The sequence below is a fragment of the Xenopus tropicalis genome, chromosome 10 (assembly GCF_000004195.4).
Source record: "Xenopus tropicalis strain Nigerian chromosome 10, UCB_Xtro_10.0, whole genome shotgun sequence".
NCBI classification, from domain to species: Eukaryota; Metazoa; Chordata; class Amphibia; order Anura; family Pipidae; genus Xenopus; species Xenopus tropicalis.
This window is the reverse complement of record NC_030686.2, coordinates 44,884,311-44,910,823: the sequence shown is the minus strand read 5'-3', so window position 1 is coordinate 44,910,823 and position 26,513 is coordinate 44,884,311. Positions and strand designations below refer to the sequence as shown.

At 49.2% G+C, this 26,513-nt stretch overlaps 1 protein-coding gene across 5 annotated transcripts; it reads left to right on the top strand.

Annotated features, from left to right (window-relative positions):
- The first annotated feature begins 312 nt into the window (after positions 1–312).
- fbf1 (Fas (TNFRSF6) binding factor 1) lies at positions 313–25,942 on the top strand. 5 transcript variants are annotated; one of them, XM_004918453.4, is made up of 31 exons: positions 313–482; positions 8,892–8,988; positions 9,158–9,185; positions 9,553–9,594; positions 9,729–9,822; positions 10,440–10,491; positions 10,574–10,624; positions 10,881–11,013; positions 12,933–13,010; positions 13,131–13,169; positions 13,835–13,966; positions 14,047–14,185; positions 15,285–15,418; positions 15,550–15,649; positions 15,908–16,309; positions 16,911–17,000; positions 17,368–17,426; positions 17,618–17,661; positions 18,228–18,335; positions 18,457–18,557; positions 18,769–18,975; positions 19,060–19,167; positions 19,346–19,485; positions 19,601–19,719; positions 19,814–19,936; positions 21,284–21,469; positions 22,356–22,532; positions 22,677–22,814; positions 22,963–23,098; positions 24,299–24,393; positions 25,690–25,942. In XM_004918453.4, the coding sequence occupies exons 2-31, from the start codon at positions 8,986–8,988 to the stop codon at positions 25,768–25,770; spliced, it is 3,339 nt and encodes a 1,112-aa protein (XP_004918510.1). In that variant the 5' UTR covers positions 313–482; positions 8,892–8,985; the 3' UTR covers positions 25,771–25,942. The 5 variants fall into 5 exon arrangements, with proteins under 5 accessions (XP_004918510.1, XP_004918509.1, XP_002940034.1 ...); XM_004918452.4 differs by having other exon boundaries at positions 18,225–18,335; XM_002939988.5 differs by lacking the exon at positions 13,131–13,169.
- The last annotated feature ends 571 nt before the right edge of the window (positions 25,943–26,513 follow it).

Sequence of the window (26,513 nt, the reverse complement as noted above, 5' to 3'; positions counted from 1 at the left end):
CAATGTCCTTATTTTCCCTGCAGAGGCGCAAGGGATTTGGGGTGCTGGAAACCATTCCTAAACACTATAGACTCAGGGGGGGGGACATTGCTACAGTAAATCATCATTCAGCACTTCACACTAATTTAGAATAACAAGGGTTAGGATTGGGCACAACTTGCAATAGGGAATAATGTGGCAGCGCCACCATGTGGAGCCCATTGGTACTGAAACCCTGCATAATGCAAAGCTAGTAAGCTTCCACCTGTGTAACTACTCCACTCACACAATCCACCAGTTACACATGTAAAAAGGCAGCCCGGACACAAAATCAGTATCACACGGAATCCCAGTAACAACGCCTTGCTCCCACACTTGGCTTCTCTAACGCATCCGGGCAGAGGAACTACAATCCCCAGCATGCATTGCGCCCGGAAGTAGTGGTTGTGAGGGAAGCCGAATGAGTAGCTAAGATTGCGGGGAGAGAGAAGTTCGGATCGCTGGTGAGTGTCTCCGTTATATGGAGTCTGTTAGACTGGGGAGAGACAGGCTCACTGTATGGGGCTGGGGAGAGACAGGCTCACTGTATGGGGCTGGGGAGAGACAGGCTCACTGTATGGGGCTGGGGAGAGACAGGCTCACTGTATGGGGATGGGGAGAGACAGGCTCACTGTATGGGGCTGGGGAGAGACAGGCTCACTGTATGGGGATGGGGAGAGACAGGCTCACTGTATGGGGCTGGGGAGAGACAGGCTCACTGTATGGGGAATGGGGAGAGACCGGCTCACTGTATGGGGCTGGGGAGAGACAGGCTCACTGTATGGGGATGGGAGAGACAGGCTCACTGTATGGGGCTGGGGAGAGACAGGCTCACTGTATGGGGATGGGGAGAGACAGGCTCACTGTATGGGGATGGGGAGAGACAGGCTCACTGTATGGGGCTGGGGAGAGACAGGCTCACTGTATGGGGATGGGGAGAGACAGGCTCACTGTATGGGGCTGGGGAGAGACAGGCTCACTGTATGGGGATGGGGAGAGACCGGCTCACTGTATGGGCTGGGGAGAGACAGCTCACTGTATGGGAATGGGGAGAGACAGGCTCACTGTATGGGGATGGGGAGAGACAGGCTCACTGTATGGGGGCTGGGGAGAGACAGGCTCACTGTATGGGGATGGGGAGAGACAGGCTCACTGTATGGGGCTGGGGAGAGACAGGCTCACTGTATGGGGAGAGACAGGCTCACTGTATGGGGCTGGGGAGAGACAGGCTCACTGTATGGGGCTGGGGAGAGACAGGCTCACTGTATGGGGCTGGGGAGAGACAGGCTCACTGTATGGGGATGGGGAGAGACAGGCTCACTGTATGGGGCTGGGGAGAGACAGGCTCACTGTATGGGGATGGGGAGAGACAGGCTCACTGTATGGGGCTGGGGAGAGACAGGCTCACTGTATGGGGATGGGGAGAGACAGGCTCACTGTATGGGGCTGGGGAGAGACAGGCTCACTGTATGGGGCTGGGGAGAGACAGGCTCACTGTATGGGGCTGGGGAGAGACCGCTCACTGTATGGGGATGGGGAGAGACAGGCTCACTGTATGGGGATGGGGAGAGACAGGCTCACTGTATGGGGAGAGACCGGCTCACTGTATGGGGATGGGGAGAGACAGGCTCACTGTATGGGGCTGGGGAGAGACAGGCTCACTGTATGGGGAGAGACCGGCTCACTGTATGGGGCTGGGGAGAGACCGGCTCACTGTATGGGGCTGGGGAGAGACCGGCTCACTGTATGGGGCTGGGGAGAGACAGGCTCACTGTATGGGGCTGGGGAGAGACAGGCTCACTGTATGGGGATGGGGAGAGACAGGCTCACTGTATGGGGCTGGGGAGAGACAGGCTCACTGTATGGGGAGAGACAGGCTCACTGTATGGGGCTGGGGAGAGACAGGCTCACTGTATGGGGCTGGGGAGAGACAGGCTCACTGTATGGGGCTGGGGAGAGACAGGCTCACTGTATGGGGCTGGGGAGAGACCGGCTCACTGTATGGGGCTGGGGAGAGACAGGCTCACTGTATGGGGCTGGGGAGAGACAGGCTCACTGTATGGGGCTGGGGAGAGACCGGCTCACTGTATGGGGCTGGGGAGAGACAGGCTCACTGTAATGGGGCTGGGGAGAGACAGGCTCACTGTATGGGGCTGGGGAGAGACAGGCTCACTGTATGGGGCTGGGGAGAGACAGGCTCACTGTATGGGGCTGGGGAGAGACAGGCTCACTGTATGGGGAGAGACCGGCTCACTGTATGGGGCTGGGGAGAGACAGGCTCACTGTATGGGGCTGGGGAGAGACCGGCTCACTGTATGGGGATGGGGAGAGACAGGCTCACTGTATGGGGCTGGGGAGAGACAGGCTCACTGTATGGGGATGGGGAGAGACAGGCTCACTGTATGGGGCTGGGGAGAGACAGGCTCACTGTATGGGGAGAGACAGGCTCACTGTATGGGGCTGGGGAGAGACAGGCTCACTGTATGGGCTCACTGTATGGGGATGGGGAGAGACAGGCTCACTGTATGGGGCTGGGGAGAGACAGGCTCACTGTATGGGGAGAGACAGGCTCACTGTATGGGGCTGGGGAGAGACAGGCTCACTGTATGGGGCTGGGGAGAGACAGGCTCACTGTATGGGGATGGGGAGAGACAGGCTCACTGTATGGGGCTGGGGAGAGACAGGCTCACTGTATGGGGCTGGGGAGAGACAGGCTCACTGTATGGGGATGGGGAGAGACAGGCTCACTGTATGGGGCTGGGGAGAGACAGGCTCACTGTATGGGGAGAGACCGGCTCACTGTATGGGGCTGGGGAGAGACCGGCTCACTGTATGGGGCTGGGAGAGACAGGCTCACTGTATGGGGCTGGGGAGAGACAGGCTCACTGTATGGGGATGGGGAGAGACAGGCTCACTGTATGGGGCTGGGGAGAGACAGGCTCACTGTATGGGGAGAGACAGGCTCACTGTATGGGCTGGGAGAGACAGGCTCACTGTATGGGGCTGGGGAGAGACAGGCTCACTGTATGGGGCTGGGGAGAGACAGGCTCACTGTATGGGGCTGGGGAGAGACAGGCTCACTGTATGGGGCTGGGGAGAGACGGCTCACTGTATGGGGCTGGGAGAGACAGGCTCACTGTATGGGGCTGGGGAGAGACAGGCTCACTGTATGGGGCTGGGGAGAGACAGGCTCACTGTATGGGGCTGGGGAGAGACAGGCTCACTGTATGGGGCTGGGGAGAGACAGGCTCACTGTATGGGGCTGGGAGAGACAGGCTCACTGTATGGGGGGGGAGAGACAGGCTCACTGTATGGGGAGAGACTCACTGGGGGCTGGGGAGAGACAGGCTCACTGTATGGGGCTGGGGAGAGACCGGCTCACTGTATGGGGATGGGGAGAGACAGGCTCACTGTATGGGGCTGGGGAGAGACAGGCTCACTGTATGGGGATGGGGAGAGACAGGCTCACTGTATGGGGCTGGCGGAGAGACAGGCTCACTGTCTGGGGAGAGACAGGCTCACTGTATGGGGCTGGGGAGAGACAGTCACTGAGAGACAGGCTCACTGTATGGGGATGGGAGAGACAGGCTCACTGTATGGGGCTGGGGGAGAGACAGGCTCACTGTATGGGGCTGGGGAGAGACCGGCTCACTGTATTGGGGGCTGGGGAGAGACCGGCTCACTGTCATGGGGGCTGGGGAGAGACAGGCTCACTGTCATGGCTGGGGAGAGACCTGGCTCACTGTATGGGGATGGGGAGAGACAGGCTCCTGTATGGGGCTGGGGAGGAGTCAGGCTCACTGTTATGGGGATGGGGAGAGACAGGCTCACTGTAGTGGGCTGGGGAGGAGACAGGCTCACTGTTATGGGGTGGGGAGAGACAGGCTCACTGTATGTGGGCTGGGAGAGACCGGGCGCAACTGTAGTGGGGCTGGGAGAGGATCCAGGGCTCACTGTATGGGATGGGGAAGAGACAGGCTCACTGTATGGGGCTGGGGAGAGACCGGCTCACTGTTGGGGCCTGGGGAGAGACCTGGCTCAACTGTATGGGGCTGGGAGAGACAGGCTCACTGTGGGGATGGGGGAAGCTCCGGGGGGGGAGGAGAGCAGGCTCCCACTGTATGGGCCTGGGGGAGAGACCGGCTCACTGTATGGGGATGGGGAGAGACAGGCTCACTGTATGGGGCTGGGGAGAGACAGGCTCACTGTATGGGGTGCGGGAGAGACAGGCTCACTGTATGGGGCTGGGGAGAGACAGGCTCACTGTATGGGGCTGGGGAGAGACCGGCTCACTGTATGGGGCTGGGGAGAGACAGGCTCACTGTATGGGGCTGGGGAGAGACAGGCTCACTGTATGGGGCTGGGGAGAGACCGGCTCACTGTATGGGGCTGGGGAGAGACAGGCTCACTGTATGGGGCTGGGGAAGAGGCTCACTGTATGGGCTGGGGAGAGACAGGCTCACTGTATGGGCTGGGGAGAGACAGGCTCACTGTATGGGGGGAGCAGACCGGCTCACTGTATGGGGCTGGGGAGAGACAGGCTCACTGTATGGGGCTGGGAGAGACAGGCTCACTGTATGTGGATGGGGAGAGACCGGCTCACTGTATGGGGCTGGGGAGAGACAGGCTCACTGTATGGGGCTGGGGAGAGACAGGCTCACTGTATGGGGATGGGGAGAGACAGGCTCACTGTATGGGGATGGGGAGAGACAGGCTACTGTATGGGGCTGGGGAGAGACAGGCTCACTGTATGGGGCTGGGGAGAGACAGGCTCACTGTATGGGGAGAGACAGGCTCACTGTATGGGGAGGACAGTCACTGTATGGGGAGAGACAGGCTCACTGTATGGGGGAGAGACAGGCTCACTGTATGGGGAGAGACAGGCTCACTGTATGGGGAGAGACGCTCAGTATGGGAGAGACAGGCTCACTGTATGGGGATGGGGAGAGACAGGCTCACTGTATGGGCTGGGGAGAGACAGGCTCACTGTATGGGGCTGGGGAGAGACCGGCTCACTGTATGGGGCTGGGAGAGACAGGCTCACTGTATGGGATGGGGAGAGACAGGCTCACTGTATGGGGATTGGGAGAGACAGGCTACTGTATGGGGAATGGGGAGAGACGGCTCACTGTATGGGGATGGGGAGAGACAGGCTCACTGTATGGGGATGGGAGACAGGCTCACTGTATGGGGATGGGGAGAGACAGTCACTGTATGGGTGGGAGAGACACTCACTGTATGGGGATGGGGAGAGACAGGCTCACTGTATGGGGATGGGGAGAGAACAGGCTCACTGTATGGGGCTGGGGAATGGGGAGAGAAGGCTCAGGCTCACTGTATGGGGCTGGGAGAGACGGCTCACGTATGGGGATGAGACAGGCTCACTGTATGGGGATGGGGAGAGACCGCTCACTGTATGGGGATGGGGAGAGACAGGCTCACTGTATGGGGATGGGGAGAGACAGGCTCACTGTATGGGGTGGGGAGAGACAGGCTCACTGTATGGGGATGGGAGAGACAGGCTCACTGTATGGGGATGGGGAGAGACCGCTCACTGTATGGGGATGGGGAGAGACAGGCTCACTGTATGGGGATGGGGAGAGACAGGTCACTGTATGGGGAGGGGAGAGACAGGCTCACTGTATGGGCTGGGAGAGACAGGCTCACTGTATGGGGATGGGAGAGACCGGCTCACTGTATGGGGATGGGGAGAGAGAGGCTCACTGTATGGGGATGGGGGAGAAGTCACGTATGGGCTGGGGAGACAGGCTCACTGTATGGGGATGGGGAGAGACAGGCAGGCTCACTGTATGGGGATGGGGAGAGACAGGCTCACTGTATGGGAATGGGAGAGACAGGCTCACTGTATGGGCTGGGGAGAGACCGGCTCACTGTATGGGGCTGGGGAGAGACAGGCTCACTGTATGGGGATGGGGAGAGACAGGCTCACTGTATGGGGATGGGGAGAGACAGGCTCACTGTATGGGGATGGGGAGAGACAGGCTCACTGTATGGGGCTGGGGAGAGACGGCTCACTGGGGGATGGGAGAGACAGGCTCACTGTATGGGGATGGGGAGAGACAGGCTCACTGTATGGGCTGGGGAGAGACAGGCTCACTGTATGGGGGTGGGGAGAGACAGGCTCACTGTATGGGCTGGGAGAGACAGGTCACTGTATGGGAGGGGAGAGACAGGCTCACTGTATGGGCTGGGAGAGACAGGCTCACTGTCACTGTATGGGGATGGGGAGAGACAGGCTCACTGTATGGGGAGAGACAGCTCACTGTATGGGGCTGGGGAGAGACAGGCTCACTGTATGGGGATGGGGAGAGACAGGCTCACTGTATGGGGCTGGGGAGAGACCGGCTCACTGTATGGGGCTGGGGAGAGACAGGCTCACTGTATGGGGATGGGGAGAGACAGGCTCACTGTATGGGGATGGGGAGAGACAGGCTCACTGTATGGGGCTGGGGAGAGACAGGCTCACTGTATGGGGCTGGGGATGAGACCGGCTCACTGTATGGGGATGGGGAGAGACAGGCTCACTGTATGGGGCTGGGGGAGAGACAGGCTCACTGTATTGGGGATGGGGAGAGACAGGCTCACTGTATGGGGCTGGGGAGAGACAGGCTCACTGTATGGGCTGGGGAGAGACGGGCTCACTGTATGGGGCTGGGAGAGACAGGCTCACTGTTATGGGGGATGGGGAGAGACAGGCTCACTGTATGGGGCTGGGGAGAGACAGGCTCACTGTATGGGGATGGGGAGAGACAGGCTCACTGTATGGGGCTGGGGAGAGACCGGCTCACTGTATGGGGCTGGGGAGAGACAGGCTCACTGTATGGGGGATGGGGAGAGACAGGCTCACTGTATGGGGATGGGGAGAGACAGGCTCACTGTATGGGGCTGGGGAGAGACAAGGCTCACTGTATGGGGCTGGGGAGAGACCGGCTCACTGTATGGGGATGGGGAGAGACAGGCTCACTGTATGGGGCTGGGGAGAGACAGGCTCACTGTATGGGGATGGGGAGAGACCGGCTCACTGTATGGGCTGGGGAGAGACCGGCTCACTGTATGGGGATGGGGAGGACAGGCTCACTGTCATGGGGCTGGGGAGAGACAGGCTCACTGTATGGGGATGGGGAGAGACAGGCTCATGTATGGGGTGGGAGAGACAGGCTCACTGTATGGGGATGGGGAGAACAGGCTCACTGTATGGGGATGGGGAGAGACCGGCTCACTGTATGGGGATGGGGAGAGACAGGCTCACTGTATGGGGCTGGGGAGAGACAGGCTCACTGTATGGGGCTGGGGAGAGACAGGCTCACTGTATGGGATGGGAGAGACAGGCTCAACTGTATGGGGATGGGAGAGACAGGCTCACTGTATGGGGCTGGGGAGAGACAGGGCTCACTGTATGGGGCTGGGGAGAGACAGGCTCACTGTATGGGGATGGGGAGAGACAGGCTCACTGTATGGGGCTGGGGAGAGAACAGGCTCACTGTATGGGGCTGGGGAGACAGGCTCACTGTATGGGGCTGGGGAGAGACGGCTCACTGTATGGGGCTGGGGAGAGACCGGCTCACTGTATGGGGATGGGGAGAGACAGGCTCACTGTATGGGGCTGGGGAGAGACAGGCTCACTGTATGGGGCTGGGGAGAGACCGGCTCACTGTATGGGGCTGGGGAGAGACAGGCTCACTGTATGGGGCTGGGGAGAGGACCGGCTCACTGTATGGGGATGGGGAGAGACAGGCTCACTGTATGGGGATGGGGAGAGACAGGCTCACTGTATGGGGCTGGGGAGAGACAGGCTCACTGTATGGGGATGGGGAGAGACCGGCTCACTGTATGGGGATGGGGAGAGACAGGCTCACTGTATGGGGATGGGGAGAGACAGGCTCACTGTATGGGGATGGGGAGAGACCGGCTCACTGTATGGGGATGGGGAGAGACCGGCTCCCTGTATGGGGCTGGGGAGAGACAGGCTCACTGTATGGGGATGGGGAGAGACAGGCTCACTGTATGGGGATGGGGAGAGACAGGCTCACTGTATGGGGATGGGGAGAGACAGGCTCACTGTATGGGGCTGGGGAGAGACAGGCTCACTGTATGGGGCTGGGGAGAGACAGGCTCACTGTATGGGGCTGGGAATGATACGGACTGTTCTGTGCCAGTGACTGTGTGTAACTCCCCATCTTCCCCCTGCCTGTCAGTATGGCCCCTTACCTTCCCCTCACCCTGGCATTTCCCTCTATTCTACACACCTTTTCCACCCGTATTATTTTGTGGCCCCTTCCATCTCCCCCCTCTGTGCTACCCTGTGGCCCCTTCCCATCTCCCTCCTCTGTGCTACCCTGTGGCCCCTTCCCATCTCCCCCCTCTGTGCTACCCTGTGGCCCCTTCCCATCTCCCCCCTCTGTGCTACCCTGTGGCCCCTTCCATCTCCCCCCTCTGTGCTACCCTGTGGCCCCTTCCCATCTCCCTCCTCTGTGCTACCCTGTGGCCCCTTCCCATCTCCCCCCTCTGTGCTACCCTGTGGCCCCTTCCATCTCCCCCCTCTGTGCTACCCTGGAGCCCCTTCCATCTCCCCCCTCTGTGCTACCCTGTGGCCCCTTCCATCTCCCCCTCTGTGCTACCCTGTGGCCCCTTCCATCTCCCCCCTCTGTGCTACCCTGTGGCCCCTTCCTTCTCCCCCCTCTGTGCTACCCTGTGGCCCCTTCCATCTCCCCCCTCTGTGCTACCCTGTGGCCCCTTCCATCTCCCCCCTCTGTGCTACCCTGGAGCCCCTTCCATCTGCTGCTGCCGACTGTAATGTTTTTGACAGACAGTGTCTCTCTGATTCACTTTGCGTTATCCTTTCTCTCTTTCAGCTTCAGTTCCTGAGTGGTGTCCCTTTGCTACAGGCGCTGCCCCCGTTTGTGTATGTGGGAGTCACACAGTAAGCAGTAACCCCTCACCCCAGGAATGGTAAGTATATAACATTGCCCCACACTTCCATTAGTGGAACACAGGGGCTGACTCTTATTCTAGTTTCCATGATTTGTGTCTATTTGTTCCCTTGGGTTCTGCCCTCACTTGGGGTCACTGGGAGGGTCTGACTAATGTGTAATACTTTGCCTTTTTATTTGTATTTTAGGCATCAAGAAAAAAGAAAGGAATTTTAGGTCAGTCTACTGGTCTCAATACACATGCATCTTTCTTTCCATTATTCATTCCTATATCACATACATTTTTTCTTCCATGTTTATGTATCTCTCCTGCTTTTCACAATTCCCTCCCCTTCTACTTCCCAGAGCCAGCCTATGAACCAAACCCTAAATGAAATATCTCAACTAATTCCCTGATAGCTTATAGCTCAGTCATGGCAATGTAATGACTCACTCCGTGTAGATTACAGGTTTACAGGAATGGACTATATTCTCTCTGGTGACATTTGTGCTCCTAGACCCTATATAGGCACTATACTGTACTGCCTGATGCTAACATGCTTACTATATTGTCTCCCATGTATCTCTCTGCTCTTATCCCCAGATTCTATAGATGATGACCTTGGAGATCTTCTCAGAGATGACGGTATGCAGGATACTTGTATAAATCTTGGGGAAAATGTTGGCTGGGCTGGGCCAACGCGGGTGGATATGGCGTGTTTAATTTTTGGCTTCATTGTACCATAAAGGCTGAACATTATCCCTCTGATACAATTGCAGAGCCGTCCCCGATCAGAGCACGCAAGGCGTCTCCCATAAATCCTGCTTTTCCAAGCAAACCCCATTCCCGTATTACTTCCAGCGCCCACAAAAGGTAAATGGATTTTATATATTTATTTAAAATTGACAAGTTATTACAATGAAAGCAGGTTTGCCTACATAAAAGGGGACATATTACCCCCCCAAATAATTTAAAGGTGTTTCTATAGTCTCCTACTGGTACCTTAGGCTAGCACATCAGCCTGGGGTAGTGTATACTGCGCGCTACACCACTATAGTCTGAATTCCTCCCGGGTATATCCAGTGCCCACCTAAGCTCAACAGAGACACCTGGAAGGCCCAAAGAACATGGTGGTGCAACACAAAGTAATATGTAGGCAAGTAGAATCAGTGAGAAGGAGGGGGTTTTCATTGTAACTTTTTTTTTTTTACATATTTTTTTTAATTGACATTAGTGTTCTTGTTTCAAATTTATGATATTAGCAATGTAAAACTGCTAATATCATGGAATCTAAAAAAAATAATTAAGCTAAGGACAATCTAAGCACTAGAGGGCACTATTGTATTGAAGTCTATGCTTGGGATTATAAGGGATGCAATGTCATTTGCTTTCGGGAAATTTCTACAAAAGATCTGTCCAGTCTGCCCAACTAAATAACCTCATGAGTACTGTAGGCTAAAGTAACCGATATCTCTGTCTCTACACAACAGTTCTCCGCTCGATGACACCTTCTTCAGTCAGCTGGCTAAAGAGGCAGGAGAGGTAACAGCAGGGGAGAAAGAGCTGAGATACGAAAAAGCTTGAATTTTTTTCATTTTAACATTTTTTCCTGTTTTGTGTTCAGGAGTCGGATGTCTCCGAGGCTGATCCCCAGGCTCTGCTTGATGCAATGAAGGTAATGTGGTATATAAAGGATTTCTATATAGCGGGAGATAGAAATCAGACAAACAACGCCGATATTTTGTGGCTTAGTGTGTGTTGATTGAGTTAGATGGTGTATAGGAACTGATCTTAATAAGGCAGTCTCTAATTGGATAAAAAAAAATGGAAAATATCAAGCAGATCTGGGTTCATTTTCTCATTCTGTTAATATTTTGTAGTCTGATTCTGCCACCATTTGGCCACTTGCCACTAACCTCTTTTCCACTCAGGACATGGATGAGTTAGACGCAGAAATATTCGGTGGGAGGAAGCTGAAATCTGCACCCGCAAAGGATTCTAGGATGAGCCGGAGTGCTGGCCTAGAGCTGAAACCACAGGAGAACCCAATAGAAAACAAGAGGGGTAAAGAAAAAAGGCATTCTATAGGCATTGGGTACCACACTAGAACTTCAGCTTCTAAAGTTTCCCTTTCTCCCCTCCTAGAAATAGAAGATATACAGGTATGGGACCCGTTATCCAAAAACCCGTAATCCAGAAAACTACAGAAGGCCCATCTCCCATAGACTCTATTATAATCAAATAATTAATATTTTTAAAAATTTTATAATAAAACAGTACCTGTACTTGATATCAACTAAGATATAATTACCCCTTATTGGGGCAGAACAGCCCTATTGGGTTTATTTAATGGTTAAATGATTCCCTTTTCTCTGTAATAATAAAACAGTACCTGTACTTGATCCCAACTAAGATATAATTACCCCTTATTGGGGGCAGAACAGCCCTATTGGGTTTATTTCATGGTTAAATGATTCCCTTTTCTCTGTAATAATAAAACAGTACCTGTACTTGATCCCAACTAAGATATAATTACCCCTTATTGGGGGCAGAACAGTCCTATTGGGTTTATTTAATGGTTAAATGATTCCCTTTTCTCTGTAATAATAAAACAGTACCTGTACTTGATCCCAACTAAGATATAATTACCCCTTATTGGGGCAGAACAGCCCTATTGGGTTTATTTAATGGTTAAATGATTCCCTTTTCTCTGTAATAATAAAACAGTACCTGTACTTGATCCCAACTAAGATATAATTACCCCTTATTGGGGCAGAACAGCCCTATTGGGTTTATTTCATGGTTAAATGATTCCCTTTTCTCTGTAATAATAAAACAGTACCTGTACTTGATCCCAACTAAGATATAATTACCCCCTATTGGGGGCAGAACAGCCCTATTGGGTTTATTTCATGGTTAAATGATTCCCTTTTCTCTGTAATAATAAAACAGTACCTGTACTTGATCCCAACTAAGATATAATTACCCCTTATTGGGGGCAGAACAGTCCTATTGGGTTTATTTAATGGTTAAATGATTCCCTTTTCTCTGTAATAATAAAACAGTACCTGTACTTGATCCCAACTAAGATATAATTACCCCTTATTGGGGCAGAACAGCCCTATTGGGTTTATTAATGGTTAAATGATTCCCTTTTCTCTGTAATAATAAAACAGTACCTGTACTTGATCCCAACTAAGATATAATTACCCCTTATTGGGGGCAGAACAGTCCTATTGGGTTTATTTAATGGTTAAATGATTCCCTTTTCTCTGTAATAATAAAACAGTACCTGTACTTGATCCCAACTAAGATATAATTACCCCTTATTGGGGCAGAACAGCCCTATTGGGTTTATTTAATGGTTAAATGATTCCCTTTTCTCTGTAATAATAAAACAGTACCTGTACTTGATCCCAACTAAGATATAATTACCCCTTATTGGGGGCAGAACAGCCCTATTGGGTTTATTTCATGGTTAAATGATTCCCTTTTCTCTGTAATAATAAAACAGTACCTGTACTTGATCCCAACTAAGATATAATTACCCCTTATTGGGGCAGAACAGCCCTATTGGGTTTATTTAATGGTTAAATGATTCCCTTTTCTCTGTAATAATAAAACAGTACCTGTACTTGATCCCAACTAAGATATAATTACCCCTTATTGGGGGCAGAACAGCCCTATTGGGTTTATTTCATGGTTAAATGATTCCCTTTTCTCTGTAATAATAAAACAGTACCTGTACTTGATCCCAACTAAGATATAATTACCCCTTATTGGGGCAGAACAGCCCTATTGGGTTTATTTCATGGTTAAATGATTCCCTTTTCTCTGTAATAATAATAAACAATTTTTAATTAAGACTTCTTATTTGGAAACACCAGGCCCGAGCATTCTGGATAACAGGTCCCATACCTGTAATAATAATTTGTGCCAGAGCCGTGGGACCTTGCCTTATTCTTTTCTGTTTGTACACTCAGGACATTCTGCCCCAGAAAGTGAAAGGAAAATCACATCATCCCCAGCAGCGCGGCCCTATAAGAAGTTCTCACTTGAAGGTAGGTCTCGCTGAGAGCACGTTGAACTGATACAGTGTGGATTTAGTGTGGGTGGAGGGGATGAAGGCATTGCTGAGTAAGACGCTGTTTGACTCCATTCTCTTTCTTGCTGCGGGTCAGAGGATGCCCAGCTCTCAGAGGCACCACTGGAGAGGACAGGTAATGCAGCCCAGATCTGTTAGAGATGCAGCTGTGTGTGTGTGTGGGGGGCATTAGTAAGGTTTGAGGATCTAGGGGTGGGGAGAAACACGTGGAGCTAAATTATCCGTATAGGACGTAAGAGTGTTGGGGTAATTGCCGACAAAGCTCCAGGAATTTTGCTCTGCACCAAGCCATCCATAGTGAGCTGTTTTGAGATCTGTGTAGAGTGTCTGTGTCTAGGCCCTCCATTTGTATATTCTATTCCATCTCCTCGAGTACCTGGTAGGGAGTAGGGATAGTAGTGGTTTTCCACAGACATGCTATGGAAGTTGTACTCGGAAAAAATAGGTGGAGGGCAAGGAAAGACTTCTCCAAGTCTGCTGTTAATGCATGGAGGAGAGTTAACTCTAATTAATTTTATTATAAATAAATTTGGATAGTTCTTGGCAGAGGGATTGGATACCAGGGCATTCTCAAAAAAAAATACTAAAGTGCCCATGGCACCATTGTAGGGGTACATGTTGGCCAGCAGATGGGGAGTGAGGTACCATCTCGATAATGATTAGCGCATTTTTTAGCCAGTTTCACGTAGATGAATATGAAGTGGAGGTTTTTCCTTGGGAAGGTGCCCCCAATGTGTTTTTCACATTTTGTGTTGACCTATGTGTGTTTCTTCTATCCAGATCTTAATGATCCGCTTGCGGGGATTTTATCTGATGAAGATGATCTTGTTGACAAAAAGATCAAACCTCGGGGATCTACAGCTACTGAAAAACCCAAATCTGCTCCGGAATCAGCCCCCACGAAGAGCGCGGGTGAGAGGCTCTACAATTGCGTATTTCTTGTAATGGTTGTGGCCTCTGGGCCTCAGTTGATACATTTGTTCTCTCTGTAGATAATCTTCCAATTAGCCCGGCAAAACCCTCTCTGACCACCCTTAAAAAGGACGAGTTTAACTTTGGGGAGGAGACCGATGATCTTATGGATGCTCTTGGATTTGATAACAGCCCTGAAAGAACCCGAGTAAAGGAAAGGTGAGAGTGTGTGCCAAGTTTCTTCCCTCAGCTGGCCGTCGTCAGAAACTGTTGCCTTCTACTGGCAAATACAATGTCAGCTTTGTGCCAAGGGAAAAGAGTGTGCAAAGCTGGTCATACATATACTGATTATATATATATATGTCTTAATGTCCTATATATATTGATAATGGGTGAGTGCAGAGGATCTCTTGTTGTTGTCTATATGTATTTTGTGGTCACAACCTCATTGCACCCCCGCCTAATGGTTTAAAATTTAGTGGTTGAGCACAACTTTCCCCTTTTTTGCTATAGTTTATACAGGAGCAGTGGCCAGCTCCTTGTTGTAGCTCCCACCCTTCCCAGCTACAGTCAGGTGATCCCAATGGGCCAATAAAAGGGCAACCATATGGGGGTTTTAACCTTGAAACCAAGTAAGTTGCAGGTAAAACTTAGTCCCTTGGCTAAACATATATTGAAGCAGTAGAATTCTTGGTGAATCGCATAGGTCAGTGTAGGACTGGCCAGAAGGGATGACTTTGACGTAGTTGGCCAGCTTGAAGTATATTGCAATGTATGGACAAACAATCCCTGTTTTGTTTAAAGGGGAGGGCATTTCTTAGTAGCTGAAATGCACCAAATGTCTTAATGTCCTATATATATTGATAAAGGGTGAGTGCAGAGGATCTCTTGTTGTTGTCTATATATATATATATATATATATATATATATATATAAAGCTTGGTGCATTTTACGGTACATGTATGTGTCTGCCATTCCTGTGCAGTTATATGTATTATAGATATTAGTTGGTTTAGCAATTGGGTCGGTTTATCAATTGATGCCCCATATCTTCCAATGTATGGTGCACCTTCAAATGAGTAAGTTGCGGCTTTTCTGTCAATTTGGCCTACAGGATGATCAGATTGATAGCTTATGGGCTCGGCCTGTGTATAGGCTGCTATAAGAAGGGAAGTAACACACTAAATTGTCTTCCTTCCCTTTAGGGCAATATTAATAGAATAAATCCTGCTTATTATGTAAAAGGCTATTCAATTTTTAGGTGAATAACTGCCATGTACTCAAGCTGCCTGTTCTATGTGATCTTGCTTTTCCCTAGCTCTGCCCCGCCTCCTGCGCGTTCCAAGCTGGATGAGCTCCTTGGTAGAGGGACTGCAGCCAAACTTCTGGAAAGACCACCCACTGGGGAGCGAAAAGAATTTAAACTTGATCCTAAATACCAGAAACAGCAAGGTGAGTGTAGGGTGTCAAAACTTCCTAAAACTTTTTTAAAGTTAGTTCTAAGTTACAGTTCAGAAGGGCCACAGAAAGTAATGACTAGAGTCAAAGTGCAAACTGATAACCGGGTCTCCTTCCTTCGCTAGAGAACCAGAACACACCAGACGATGCGGATATTAACTTTGGTTCGTACCAACCTACTGTCAACAGTCCTGAGGGGCGACCGTCTCGCAGGCCATCTGTCAGGTATCACGCTAGTTCAGTTATTTCTTTTCCTAGTCAGCTGTGGCTTGGAAAGGACAGGGGTTTGTTTATCAAGAGGGCTTGTAATTCCTAATTATATTTCCTAATTAAAAAAAAAAGGCAAAAATTAGGTTCAGCACAAGGTCTATTCATTCACTGCTACTAAATAAGGGGGTGTTCTACCCCTTTAATGTCTCCAGCATGTGAGTGTCCAAGTGGACTGCACCACTTTTTTTTAATATCATCCTTTCAATCAAACAGATTCTCTGCAGATGGCAGCGACAATTTCAAATCGGAAGGAAGGTCTCGCTCCAGCACCCCAGCAACTAGGAGTCCAGCCAGAGGAGAGAGGGGTGGGGCGGACTGGCTGGGCTTGAAAGACGATGACATTGATGTTCCTGATTTTACACCTTCATTACCTGTCAGGGACCCACCCCGGTCTGCAGGTGTTACACCAAGTTCAGCCGGACGTCCCACCTCTGGAAATAAAATTGCGGACAAGCCTATTAACCAAACGAGAAGTGGGCTCCAGGAAGCAGCCTCGGTAGCACAGGAGGATGATGGGTGGCTGACCTCTGCCCTTTCACAAAAAAAGGCACAAAAACAGGAAATGGAGGAAAAAAGCAAAAGCCAAGCCAGACAGGAAGATGTTACAGGGAGCAGGTAAGAGCAGTGGTGGCTTATGGACGATTATTGCATGTATAGGAAACATTCTGCTGCTAGAGAGAGAGACAGCTGTTTATAGGCAGATACGTGTGGGACAACAAGGGGTTATGGAGAAGGAGCAGAAAGGCTTGGGCCGATAAATTATATGATAATGTGATATAAATGGAAGCAAGTATTTATGGTCTATAAAATTAGCCATACATGCCCAGATCTGGCCAGGCACTTTGGCAAATTTCAACCTTCTGGGCATGTATGACCAGTCCCGGAGGCATTTAGACTGATTATCCAACAATCCTTTTGGATCAAAGATGATCGGTCCTGATAAAAAGTCTATCAGCCAGACAGGAAAAAGAGAAGGGCTGTAATTCTACCGTTCCTCTTCATTTCTTGCTCTTCTGATCTTTCAGGTGGTCTGCTTGTACTAATGGAACAGTACAAAGGCAGCCATACACCCTAATACAGTATCTGTCTGTAGGTGGACTGGTCTGATATATTCCTGGTTGGCCCATCAATGGCCACCTCTAGGGCCATTCTTCCATGTGAATGTAATATTTTCCATGTGTATGTATCACATATTCATTGCACCTCTTCTTTCCAGCCCTGCAGTCTTCTCACAAACCAGCTCACAGGAGTCCGCTGTTAATAAAGGCACAAGAGAGACTGGTATGGTAGTTGCTGAGGTATCTGGGTAAGTATATATATATATATATATATATATAGTAGATAGCAGAGTGACGGCACTCACAGGATTTTATGCATCAAAAATAACAAAATAATAGTATTCAAATAGTGAGGTTTATTGATCCTACGTTTCGGTTCCCCACTGGAACCTTCGTCAGGCCTGCATGACGAGCATGTCACTTTACAGCAATAGGCTGAGACGCCCTTTAGCCACTAGCTGTCACTCACTGTAACAGTGCAGTAATACACAACCAAACATGGATCACGTTGTGTCATGACTCTTTACTAAAAAAGGTTAAACTTGTGGGGATTGGAAAACATTTTTACTGAATATGCTGACATGCTCTGACAGGTCCTGGTTTATGTCCTTACAGGTCTCCCAAAAAAGTCTCTACGTTTGTGGCTCCCAAACAAGAAGAAACCATTCAGACAGGTGATTATTTCCCAAACAACTCATTTTGTCCAGGATCAAAATTTTATAGCAGAACAGACAAATCTTTGGCCATCACCATAGCTGCTGAGAGTTGCTGTTCTGCATCAGTGGGTTTGTCTGACGTTGCAAATCCCTATTTTATTGTATTATTTATTCATTTCTGACATCATATTGGTTTCTCTTTATTACAGCAGTTACCGGCCCGTCTCAAGAGCACGGCACAGCCAGAACTTTGGTTAGTTATCATAAATGAAACTCTCCAGTCCTGCTCACGTCATTGTACGCTCAGCTGGGAATTGTATAGGGAAGGCTGTATCCTTCCTCCTCCATAAAGGAGTGTAAACTACAGAACGTACCTGTCCTACTCAGGCATCCCTGCTATCTGCACTGATACACATTATTCTCCTGCTCCTGTATTTCTTGGTTTGGGACTGAACCATTTAACTGTTTAGCTGAGGTAGTAGAGCCCAGTTAGACAACTTGCACACAGTGAGTTATTTACAGTTTGGGAATGTAATAATAGTACTGCTTTGGTATAAGAACTGCCTCGATGGGATAGAAATATTACTTCACTTGCAAAGGGACGTATTGCATGATAGCTTCTTAATCATAAATAGAATGAAACTGGTTTGTGCGAGGCAAAATAAGCAATGCAGTGTATCAGTATCAGTTTTAAAAAAACAACATTTATCCTGCCACATCAGTACTGTCTCTATGTTATATCTATGTTTTTGTTATTCCCCACAGCCCTATTGTACTTAATTTTAGCTGCTGTTTACACTCCCATTGCTTTCTCAGCAGCAGACGGTGGTCTCGCGGCCATTAGAGAGAAAAGCACGAGATGGGGATAGAGATCTTCACGGGGATCCCCTGCAGGCACAGAATCGAGTGATGGATCTAGAGGCACAGGTACTAGAGTAGGAGACTACAGAGATGAGTCGATTTCTTTATACCTCCATACATGGGATTGTCCCTAGAACTCACTGCATAATATTCCAGTGGTAAACCAAGCTAACCATATCTCCTTCAGGTCAGGAAGCTCCAGCTAGAGAGGGACCAACAGAACCTGCTGCTGGAGACCCTGCGAGAAAGACATCAGGAGGATATGGAGCTGATAGAGAATGCACATCGGTACCGCAACCCATTTAACTTACAAACCCAGTTGCCCGTTACCCAGATTCCATAAATATAGAAATAGATACTTATAAAGCTACAGTGTGTATGTAGGGATAAATAAATCCCAATATCCCATGTATATACACATTGGCACCCAGTGCCTAGTTCTTCCCTACGCAGAAGTAGGTTATATTTTATGTCACGCATTTAATTGCTTCCTACTCAGGAGCCGCCTGAAACTAGTGGAAGACTCTGCCCGTCAAAGAGAGGAGCGACTGCGCCTTGAGAACCAGGAGTTGTCCGCCCAGTACCTATCTCGGTGCCAGAGCACGGAAACCGAGAAAGCCGAACTGCTGGCGCAGTATCAGAAGAAACTGACTGAATTCCAGCAGGAGAAGGAGCTGGAACTGGAGAGAATTCGGGAACTGCAGAGGTGAGGTTGGAGTTGAGCTGCCTCCCAGTGCGCTCCCTGTCTCTTCCGGGCAGTCGTATACATGGTTATCTCTCCCTTTTGCAGGGTGTTTGTCCAGGAGATGTGCAGAGACCATGAGGAGCAGCTGCAGAGACTCAAGCGGCTAAAGGACCAAGAGATCGATGCAGTGACGAGTGCTTCCTCCCACACAAGGTATAACTATAACTCACCTGCTATAACAAACTGTTAGTAGTGCCATACCCATAACAGAGTTGGCAGGAGGTGGTAGTCTTCTTAGTGCTTTTGACTGCTTTCCTGCTTGTTTCTTTTCCTGGGAACTAATAACTTTCTGCTTTTCACCGACGCTTCCTACGACTCTGCGCCTCTTCAGATCCCTGAACACCGTTATTGAACAAATGGAGTCGTTCTCCCACAAGCTGAGTGACCTGTCCCACAGAGTAGAGAGCACTCAGCAGACAACTTCCCATGAGCTGGAGACAGGAGCACGCCAGAGAGAAGGGCAGCTCAGAGGTACGGGCACACTATGCTGAACAGCTGTATGTGCTGATATGGTGCTTCCCAAGGGAACACATGGTAGGGCATTGGTACATTTATATAGCACCTTATGAATGCCATCTTCATCCAGCACTGCAGGAGCAACTGAGCCGCCAGCAGAAAGACATGGAGCAAGAACGAAACAGTCTCCGTATGGTGATAACCAACATGGAGACACGGTTAATTGAGCAAAGCCGTCTCCTAGAACAGGTGAGAACGAACCAATGAACCCCACCTTTGAGTTTAAGCTGGAAGTTCCACTGAAGGAGAAACTAACGAGTATTATTGGCCCTTCTTGCAACAGGAACGATGGCGGGTCACCTCAGAACAAGCCAAGGTGGAGTCATTGCAGCGCTCACTGGAGGAGCAGAGGAGGGTCGTGACACAGCAAATGGCAATAGAAAGAGAGGAGCTGGAAAGGGCAAAGGTTAGTGGACTCCTGACCAGCCTGAAGGTTTGAACGATGAAGAACGTCCTGCCGAGAACTTTGTTCTTCCACTGCTCTTTGTTATCCCGTCAGAGCGGTCTGTTGAGAATACTATGGCTTACATGGGAAGACATGCATATATACAGAGTTATTTGATTGGCTTAGGTTGAAAGCCACACGTGGGCTTCATATTCCCAGCAGACTACATGGATTGATTTCATTCAGGACCTGTTTAAGACAAGTTTTGAGTGTGAGGGTGAAAATAAGATGCAGTTTACATGTCAACATTCTCTTTAAAGGAGAAAGAAAGGTAAAAACTCAGTAAGCTTTATCAGAAAGGTCTATGTAAATACAGCCATAAGCACTCACTGAAACGCTGCACTGAGTCCTCTGTCAAAAGATTTATTGTGTCTGTAATTCCTCTGCCAGAGACACGCAGCTTTCTGCTCCCTCCCCTCTCCTGCTCCCCCTTCCCTCAAAAATGCTAAGAACTCACTCCCCCCCTTAGGAATGTGGATCTGAGCCAATCAGCAGGAAGCTTCTTCATAGTCTTACTAACTGAGCATGTACACCGGTCCTGCTGTTGGTGCAGGAGTGAGGCATTATGGGAACTTTCTTTACACAGCTCAGCGCTTTTTCTTCCTGTTTGGCTTCAGATCATCTGAACGGGAGAAATATGGGGAGACTTAAGGGCACTATTGAGACAACTGAAGGTATGCCTGCAGCTTGAGATTAACTCTTTATTAGCCTTTCCTTCTCCTTTAAAGGAAAAGGAAAGGTAAAATCAAAAGCCTAACATTTTTGTACCCCCCAGTGATTGTACCTTTCCTTCTCCTTTAATACAATACTTGTGTAACAGGGCTCGCGGCTCCCTGCAGGCTGTGCCTTATGGCCTTTGACTAGTGCCCTGTTTCTTAACCTTGAGCCCCCCCGAAGCTGCTGGACTTCATCCAGCCAGGACTAGTAAGTTGCTACTCAGGTTAAATCCCCCTGATAAAATGCTTTTTATCAACCAGTATTGGACTCATTTGCTGACAAAGTCCAGCCGACTGTATAAACTAATCAGCCATCACTTGGCATATATATAATATAGCCTTTCCATTAACTGTACACCGTAAACTCCATGTACCCTATAAATGCCAGCAAGATAGGGTGTTTGCGGGATTATTATAAATGATTTAGGAGATGTATGGTATAGCCACAGTCTGTTTATATATCCCTGCCAGTGAGACACACGCACGGCAGTTGGAGGCATAACTACATTGTCTGTTGCCAGGCTACCGTAATATATCTTTATAGGAGTCCAAGTTGGAATTTACTATCGACAAGTTTTTCCTTCACTTGCAGAGCGCTCTCCTGGAGGAACAGCAGTCTGTCATGTCTCGGTGCACAGAAGAGCGTCGAAAGCTGGCGGCAGAATGGTCCGATTTTCATACCCAGCAAAAACTGAGCAAGGAGCGAGCAGAGAAAGAAGCAAACAGGGTCATTGTGGCAGAAACTCAGAGGGAGGGCGCCATCATAAATCTGGCCAAGGTACATGTGATCTCAGTGATCCCCAATCAGTGGCTCTGGGGCAACATGTTGCTCCCCAACCCCTTGGATGTTGCTCTCAGTGCCCCCAAACCAGGGACTAATTTTTGAATTTCTGACTTGGGGGCAAGTTTTGGTTGAATAAAAATAAGATTTATTACCAAATAAAGGTCCCCATACACGCGGCTGATAGTAGCTGCCGATATGGGTCCCATAGACATATTCGGCAGCTAATCGGCCTGTGTCTAGGCACTACCATCGGGCCTGCCCGACCGATATCTGGCCTGAAATCGGGCAGATCTCGATCGGGCAGGTTAAAAAATCTAGTCGGATCGGGGACCGCATCGGCTCATTGATGTGGTCCCTGGACTAACTTTTCCTATACCCGTCATTATAATTCGATCAAATTAGCCTGGATTCTCCCGATATCGCCCACCCATAGGTGGGGATATCAGGAGAAGATCCGCTCGCTTGGCGACATCTCCAAGCGAGTGGATATGAAGGTGTATGGGAACCTTAGAGCGCCTGTAAGCTGATAGGGTGCATAGAGGCTGCCTAATAGCCAATCACAGCCCTTATTTGGCTCCTCCATGAACTTTTATGGTGCTTGTGTTGTTCCCCAAGTCTTTTTACATTTGACTGTGGCTCACGAGTAAGAAAGGTTGGGGGGCCTTGCTGTAACGGGACAGACTCCATGTTAGTTCCGCCAAGACCTGTTTAGAGTGATATGACCTCTATTCTTACCAGTGCCTGAAAAGTATTCTAATATCTACAACTGCCCCTTTGCTCTGAACTCTTGCTCTCCACACCCAAGCTTCTCTCTCTGCTCTTTTGCCCTCCCCCCATGTTTCCTTTCATATAAACCTCTCTACTGCTATGCTTCCCCCAGGAGCAGGCAGAGTTAAAGATCAAGGCTAGTGAGCTGCTCAACAAAGAGGAGCAGCTGTTTTTGGCCAGAGAGGCCATGGAAAAGGAAAGACAAGACCTCCGCCTGGAAAAGGAAAGGGTTAATGCATCTGCTCTGCGGGTGCGACAGCGTGCGGAGGAAATAGAGAGCATGAGCAAGGTAATATATTCCCACTCACATGTTTCCATTCTAGTCCTTCCATTACCCGGTTTTCACTAACCAAATGCTAATGCAAGGGTAACACTGACATCTTGTGGTAGATTGGTGCATAGCAGTTTAAAGAACAAGACTTTATTTTCCCAGTTGGCATCACAACGTTATGAGGAGGGAGAGAAAGCTCTAGAAGAGGCATGCAAGATAGAATCCGAGCACCAGGGCCGTTTAAGGGCAATTCAGCAGAAACTGGAAATTCTGCGACAACAGGAGGAACATATACATCAGGTGAGGAGCCTCTGTGGCAAATCAGGTTCAGTTACAAGGGAGGGGAACATACAGCGACCCCAAGAACGTCTGGGTTTTTAATAAGTTGTCAGGGGCGTAACTTCCGCAAAGTAAATGCATTTTTAACCAGAACTACTCTGTTCCACAGGAACGTCTGAGTCTGGCACAGCAGAGACGCCAGTTAAACCAACTTCAGCAAGAGCTTCCCACTGCCAGTGTTCTATTCCCTGCCAGACCCCCAGAGCCCCCCCTGATGGCACAGAATGGGAAGTTCACTGCAAAAGGTACAGTATTTTCTGTGGCCATAGTAATTGGTGGCTTCTGTGCCAGCGAAGTCTGTATAATTATTGTATATATATATAATATAAACACAAACAATCACTTATCTTTAACATAACCTGCTGAGTGCAGTGCTAGTTACTACTACTGAGTGATACTCCCTGTATAACTCAGCCTTGTGCCTTTATATGGGCACAGAACCCCTCAGTGACTGCTAATATCCTTATCATTTACAGTAGGGGGTACATTATCCCTTATAATACATGAGTGATACTCAGAGTTCCCTGTATAACTCAGCCTGCAGCCTTGTGCCTTTATATGGGCACAGAGCCCCTCAGTGACTGCTAATATCCTTATCATTTACAGTAGGGGGTACATTATCCCTTATAATACATGAGTGATACTCAGAGTTCCCTGTATAACTCAGCCAGCAGCCTGTGCCTTTATATGGGGGGCACAGAACCCCCTCAGTGACTGCTAATATCCTTATCATTTACAGTAGGGGGTACATTATCCCTTATAATACATGAGTGATACTCAGAGTTCCCTGTATAACTCAGCCTGCAGCCTTGTGCCTTTATATGGGCACAGAACCCCTCAGTGACTGCTAATATCCTTATCATTTACAGTAGGGGGTACATTTTCCCTTATAATACATGAGTGATACTCAGAGTTCCCTGTATAACTCAGCCTGCAGCCTTGTGCCTTTATATGGGCACAGAACCCCTCAGTGACTGCTAATATCCTTATCATTTACAGTAGGGGGTACATTATCCCTTATAATACACGAGTGATACTCAGAGTTCCCTGTATAACTCAGCCTGCAGCCTTGTGCCTTTATATGGGGGGCACAGAACCCCTCAGTGACTGCTAATATCCTTATCATTTACAGTAGGGGGTACATTATCCCTTATAATACATGAGTGATACTCAGAGTTCCCTGTATAACTCAGCCTGCAGCCTTGTGCCTTTATATGGGCACAGAACCCCTCAGTGACTGCTAATATCCTTATCATTTACAGTAGGGGGTACATTATCCCTTATAATACATGAGTGATACTCAGAGTTCCCTATATAACTCAGCCTGCAGCCTTGATATGGAACTCCTTTATAATATCCTTATACCTTACTAAAGGGGGAATAGTATTTCCTGTATATCTGTATTGTGCTGTACCTGTGCTTTATTAATCATTATTTCCTTCCAGCTATTGGGATCCCAGCAGCGCTGCAGGAAACCAGCAAACCACAAGTAACAGAGTTCCATGCCAAATTGGCTCTGCTCAAGATGTCTGCCCAGCAGGTAAGAATAGTGAAATGGCAGATATGTTGCACTGCTATACCTCATCATTAGTTCTCATTAATTATATTAAAGCAGGTGTAGATCTGCATTAAAGGCATAACCCAGAGCAGTGGGTTAGACATTACCTTTTCTTGTCTAACTGATTAAACAAATGCCTTCTTGTTGCCCAATGGGCACTGTGGGCTAGTGATAGCAATGGATGGAGCAGAGACTCCCTCTAGTGGATAAAGCTTGTATTAAGAAATTCATCACTTATTTTGTATGGCACAACTTGGCGTTAAGGTACTCATAGATATCTATTCTTGTACAAAAAAGGCTCCCACAGAGGGGACAGGTTGTCGTGTAGGGATCCTGGGGTACTGAAGCACAAGTTGCCCTGTGGGGGTGCATTCAGTCATACAGGGATCCTGGGGTACTGAAGCACAAGTTGCCCTGTGGGGGTGCATTCAGTCATACAGGGATCCTGGAGTACTGAAGCACAAGTTGCCCTGTGGGGGTGCATTCAGTCATACAGGGATCCTGGGGTACTGAAGCACAAGTTGCCCTGTGGGGGTGCATTCAGTCATACAGGGATCCTGGGGTACTGAAGCACAAGTTGCCCAGTGGGGGTGCATTCAGTCATACAGGGATCCTGGGGTACTGAAGCACAAGTTGCCCTGTGGGGGTGCATTCAGTCATACAGGGTTCCTGGGGTACTGAAGCACAAGTTGCCCAGTGGGGGTGCATTCAGTCATACAGGGTTCCTGGGGTACTGAAGCACAAGTTGCCCTGTGGGGGTGCATTCAGTCATACAGGGTTCCTGGGGTACTGAAGCACAAGTTGCCCTGTGGGGGTGCATTCAGTCATACAGGGATCCTGGGGTACTGAAGCACAAGTTGCCCTGTGGGGGTGCATTCAGTCATACAGGGTTCCTGGGGTACTGAAGCACAAGTTGCCCTGTGGGGGTGCATTCAGTCATACAGGGTTCCTGGGGTACTGAAGCACAAGTTGCCCTGTGGGGGTGCATTCAGTCATACAGGGTTCCTGGAGTACTGAAGCACAAGTTGCCCTGTGGGGGTGCATTCAGTCATACAGGGATCCTGGGGTACTGAAGCACAAGTTGCCCTGTGGGGGTGCATTCAGTCATACAGGTATCCTGGGGTACTGAAGCACAAGTTGCCCAGTGGGGGTGCATTCAGTCATACAGGGTTCCTGGGGTACTGAAGCACAAGTTGCCCAGTGGGGGTGCATGTGTTCATGCATAATTGTTATATAAGCAGATAATTGATATCATTTGTCGTGCTTTATTTATGACAGGACAGGGACTTCCTGGAAGAAGAGCAGGCCTTCTTGGAAACTCTCAGGAAGCCCAACTTGCCCTGGTCACAAGCCGTATGATGAAAAGGCAAGCTGCAGGCAAATCAGAGTGCCACAAGGGGGCGTAATCCCTCATGCACTTCCTTGTACAGCCAACAACACACTGTGAATGTCATTTTCTATATGTAACTTCTAATTTATACCTTTTGCACCATTTTTATACCAGAGAAATAAACATGCATTGATTTGCTCACTGGTGTCCGGTTTTCTTTTTCCCCAAACACATATTGTCCTGTGTACCATACTCTGCCTGCCCTATGCTGCCTGTGTGTGCCATACTCTGCCTGCCTTACCCTGCCTATGTGCCATACTCTGCCTGCCCTATGCTGCCTGTGTGGGTGCCATACTCTGCCTGCCCTATGCTGCCTATGTACCATACTCTGCCTGCACTACCCTGCCTGTGTGTGCCATACTCTGCCTGCCCTACGCTGCTAATGCTGTCATTACTTATATACCGACAGGGCCATTACAGTGTCATTAAATGGTTTTATTTAAAAACAATATCCCATAGTATTTCCTATTTACTCTCTAATAACCAGGTTTCACTTTTTATGCATTGGGGAAACAAATACTATTGTCATAGCCCCTCTGTGTACAGGTATAGGATGCTTGGGACCAAGGGTATTCTGGATAAGGGGTTTTTCCATTTGGATCTTCATACCTTAAGTCTACTAAGAAAACAATAAAACATTAATTAAACCCAATAGGATTATTTTGCATCCAGTAAGAATTAATTATATCTTAAGTGGGATCAAGTACAGGTA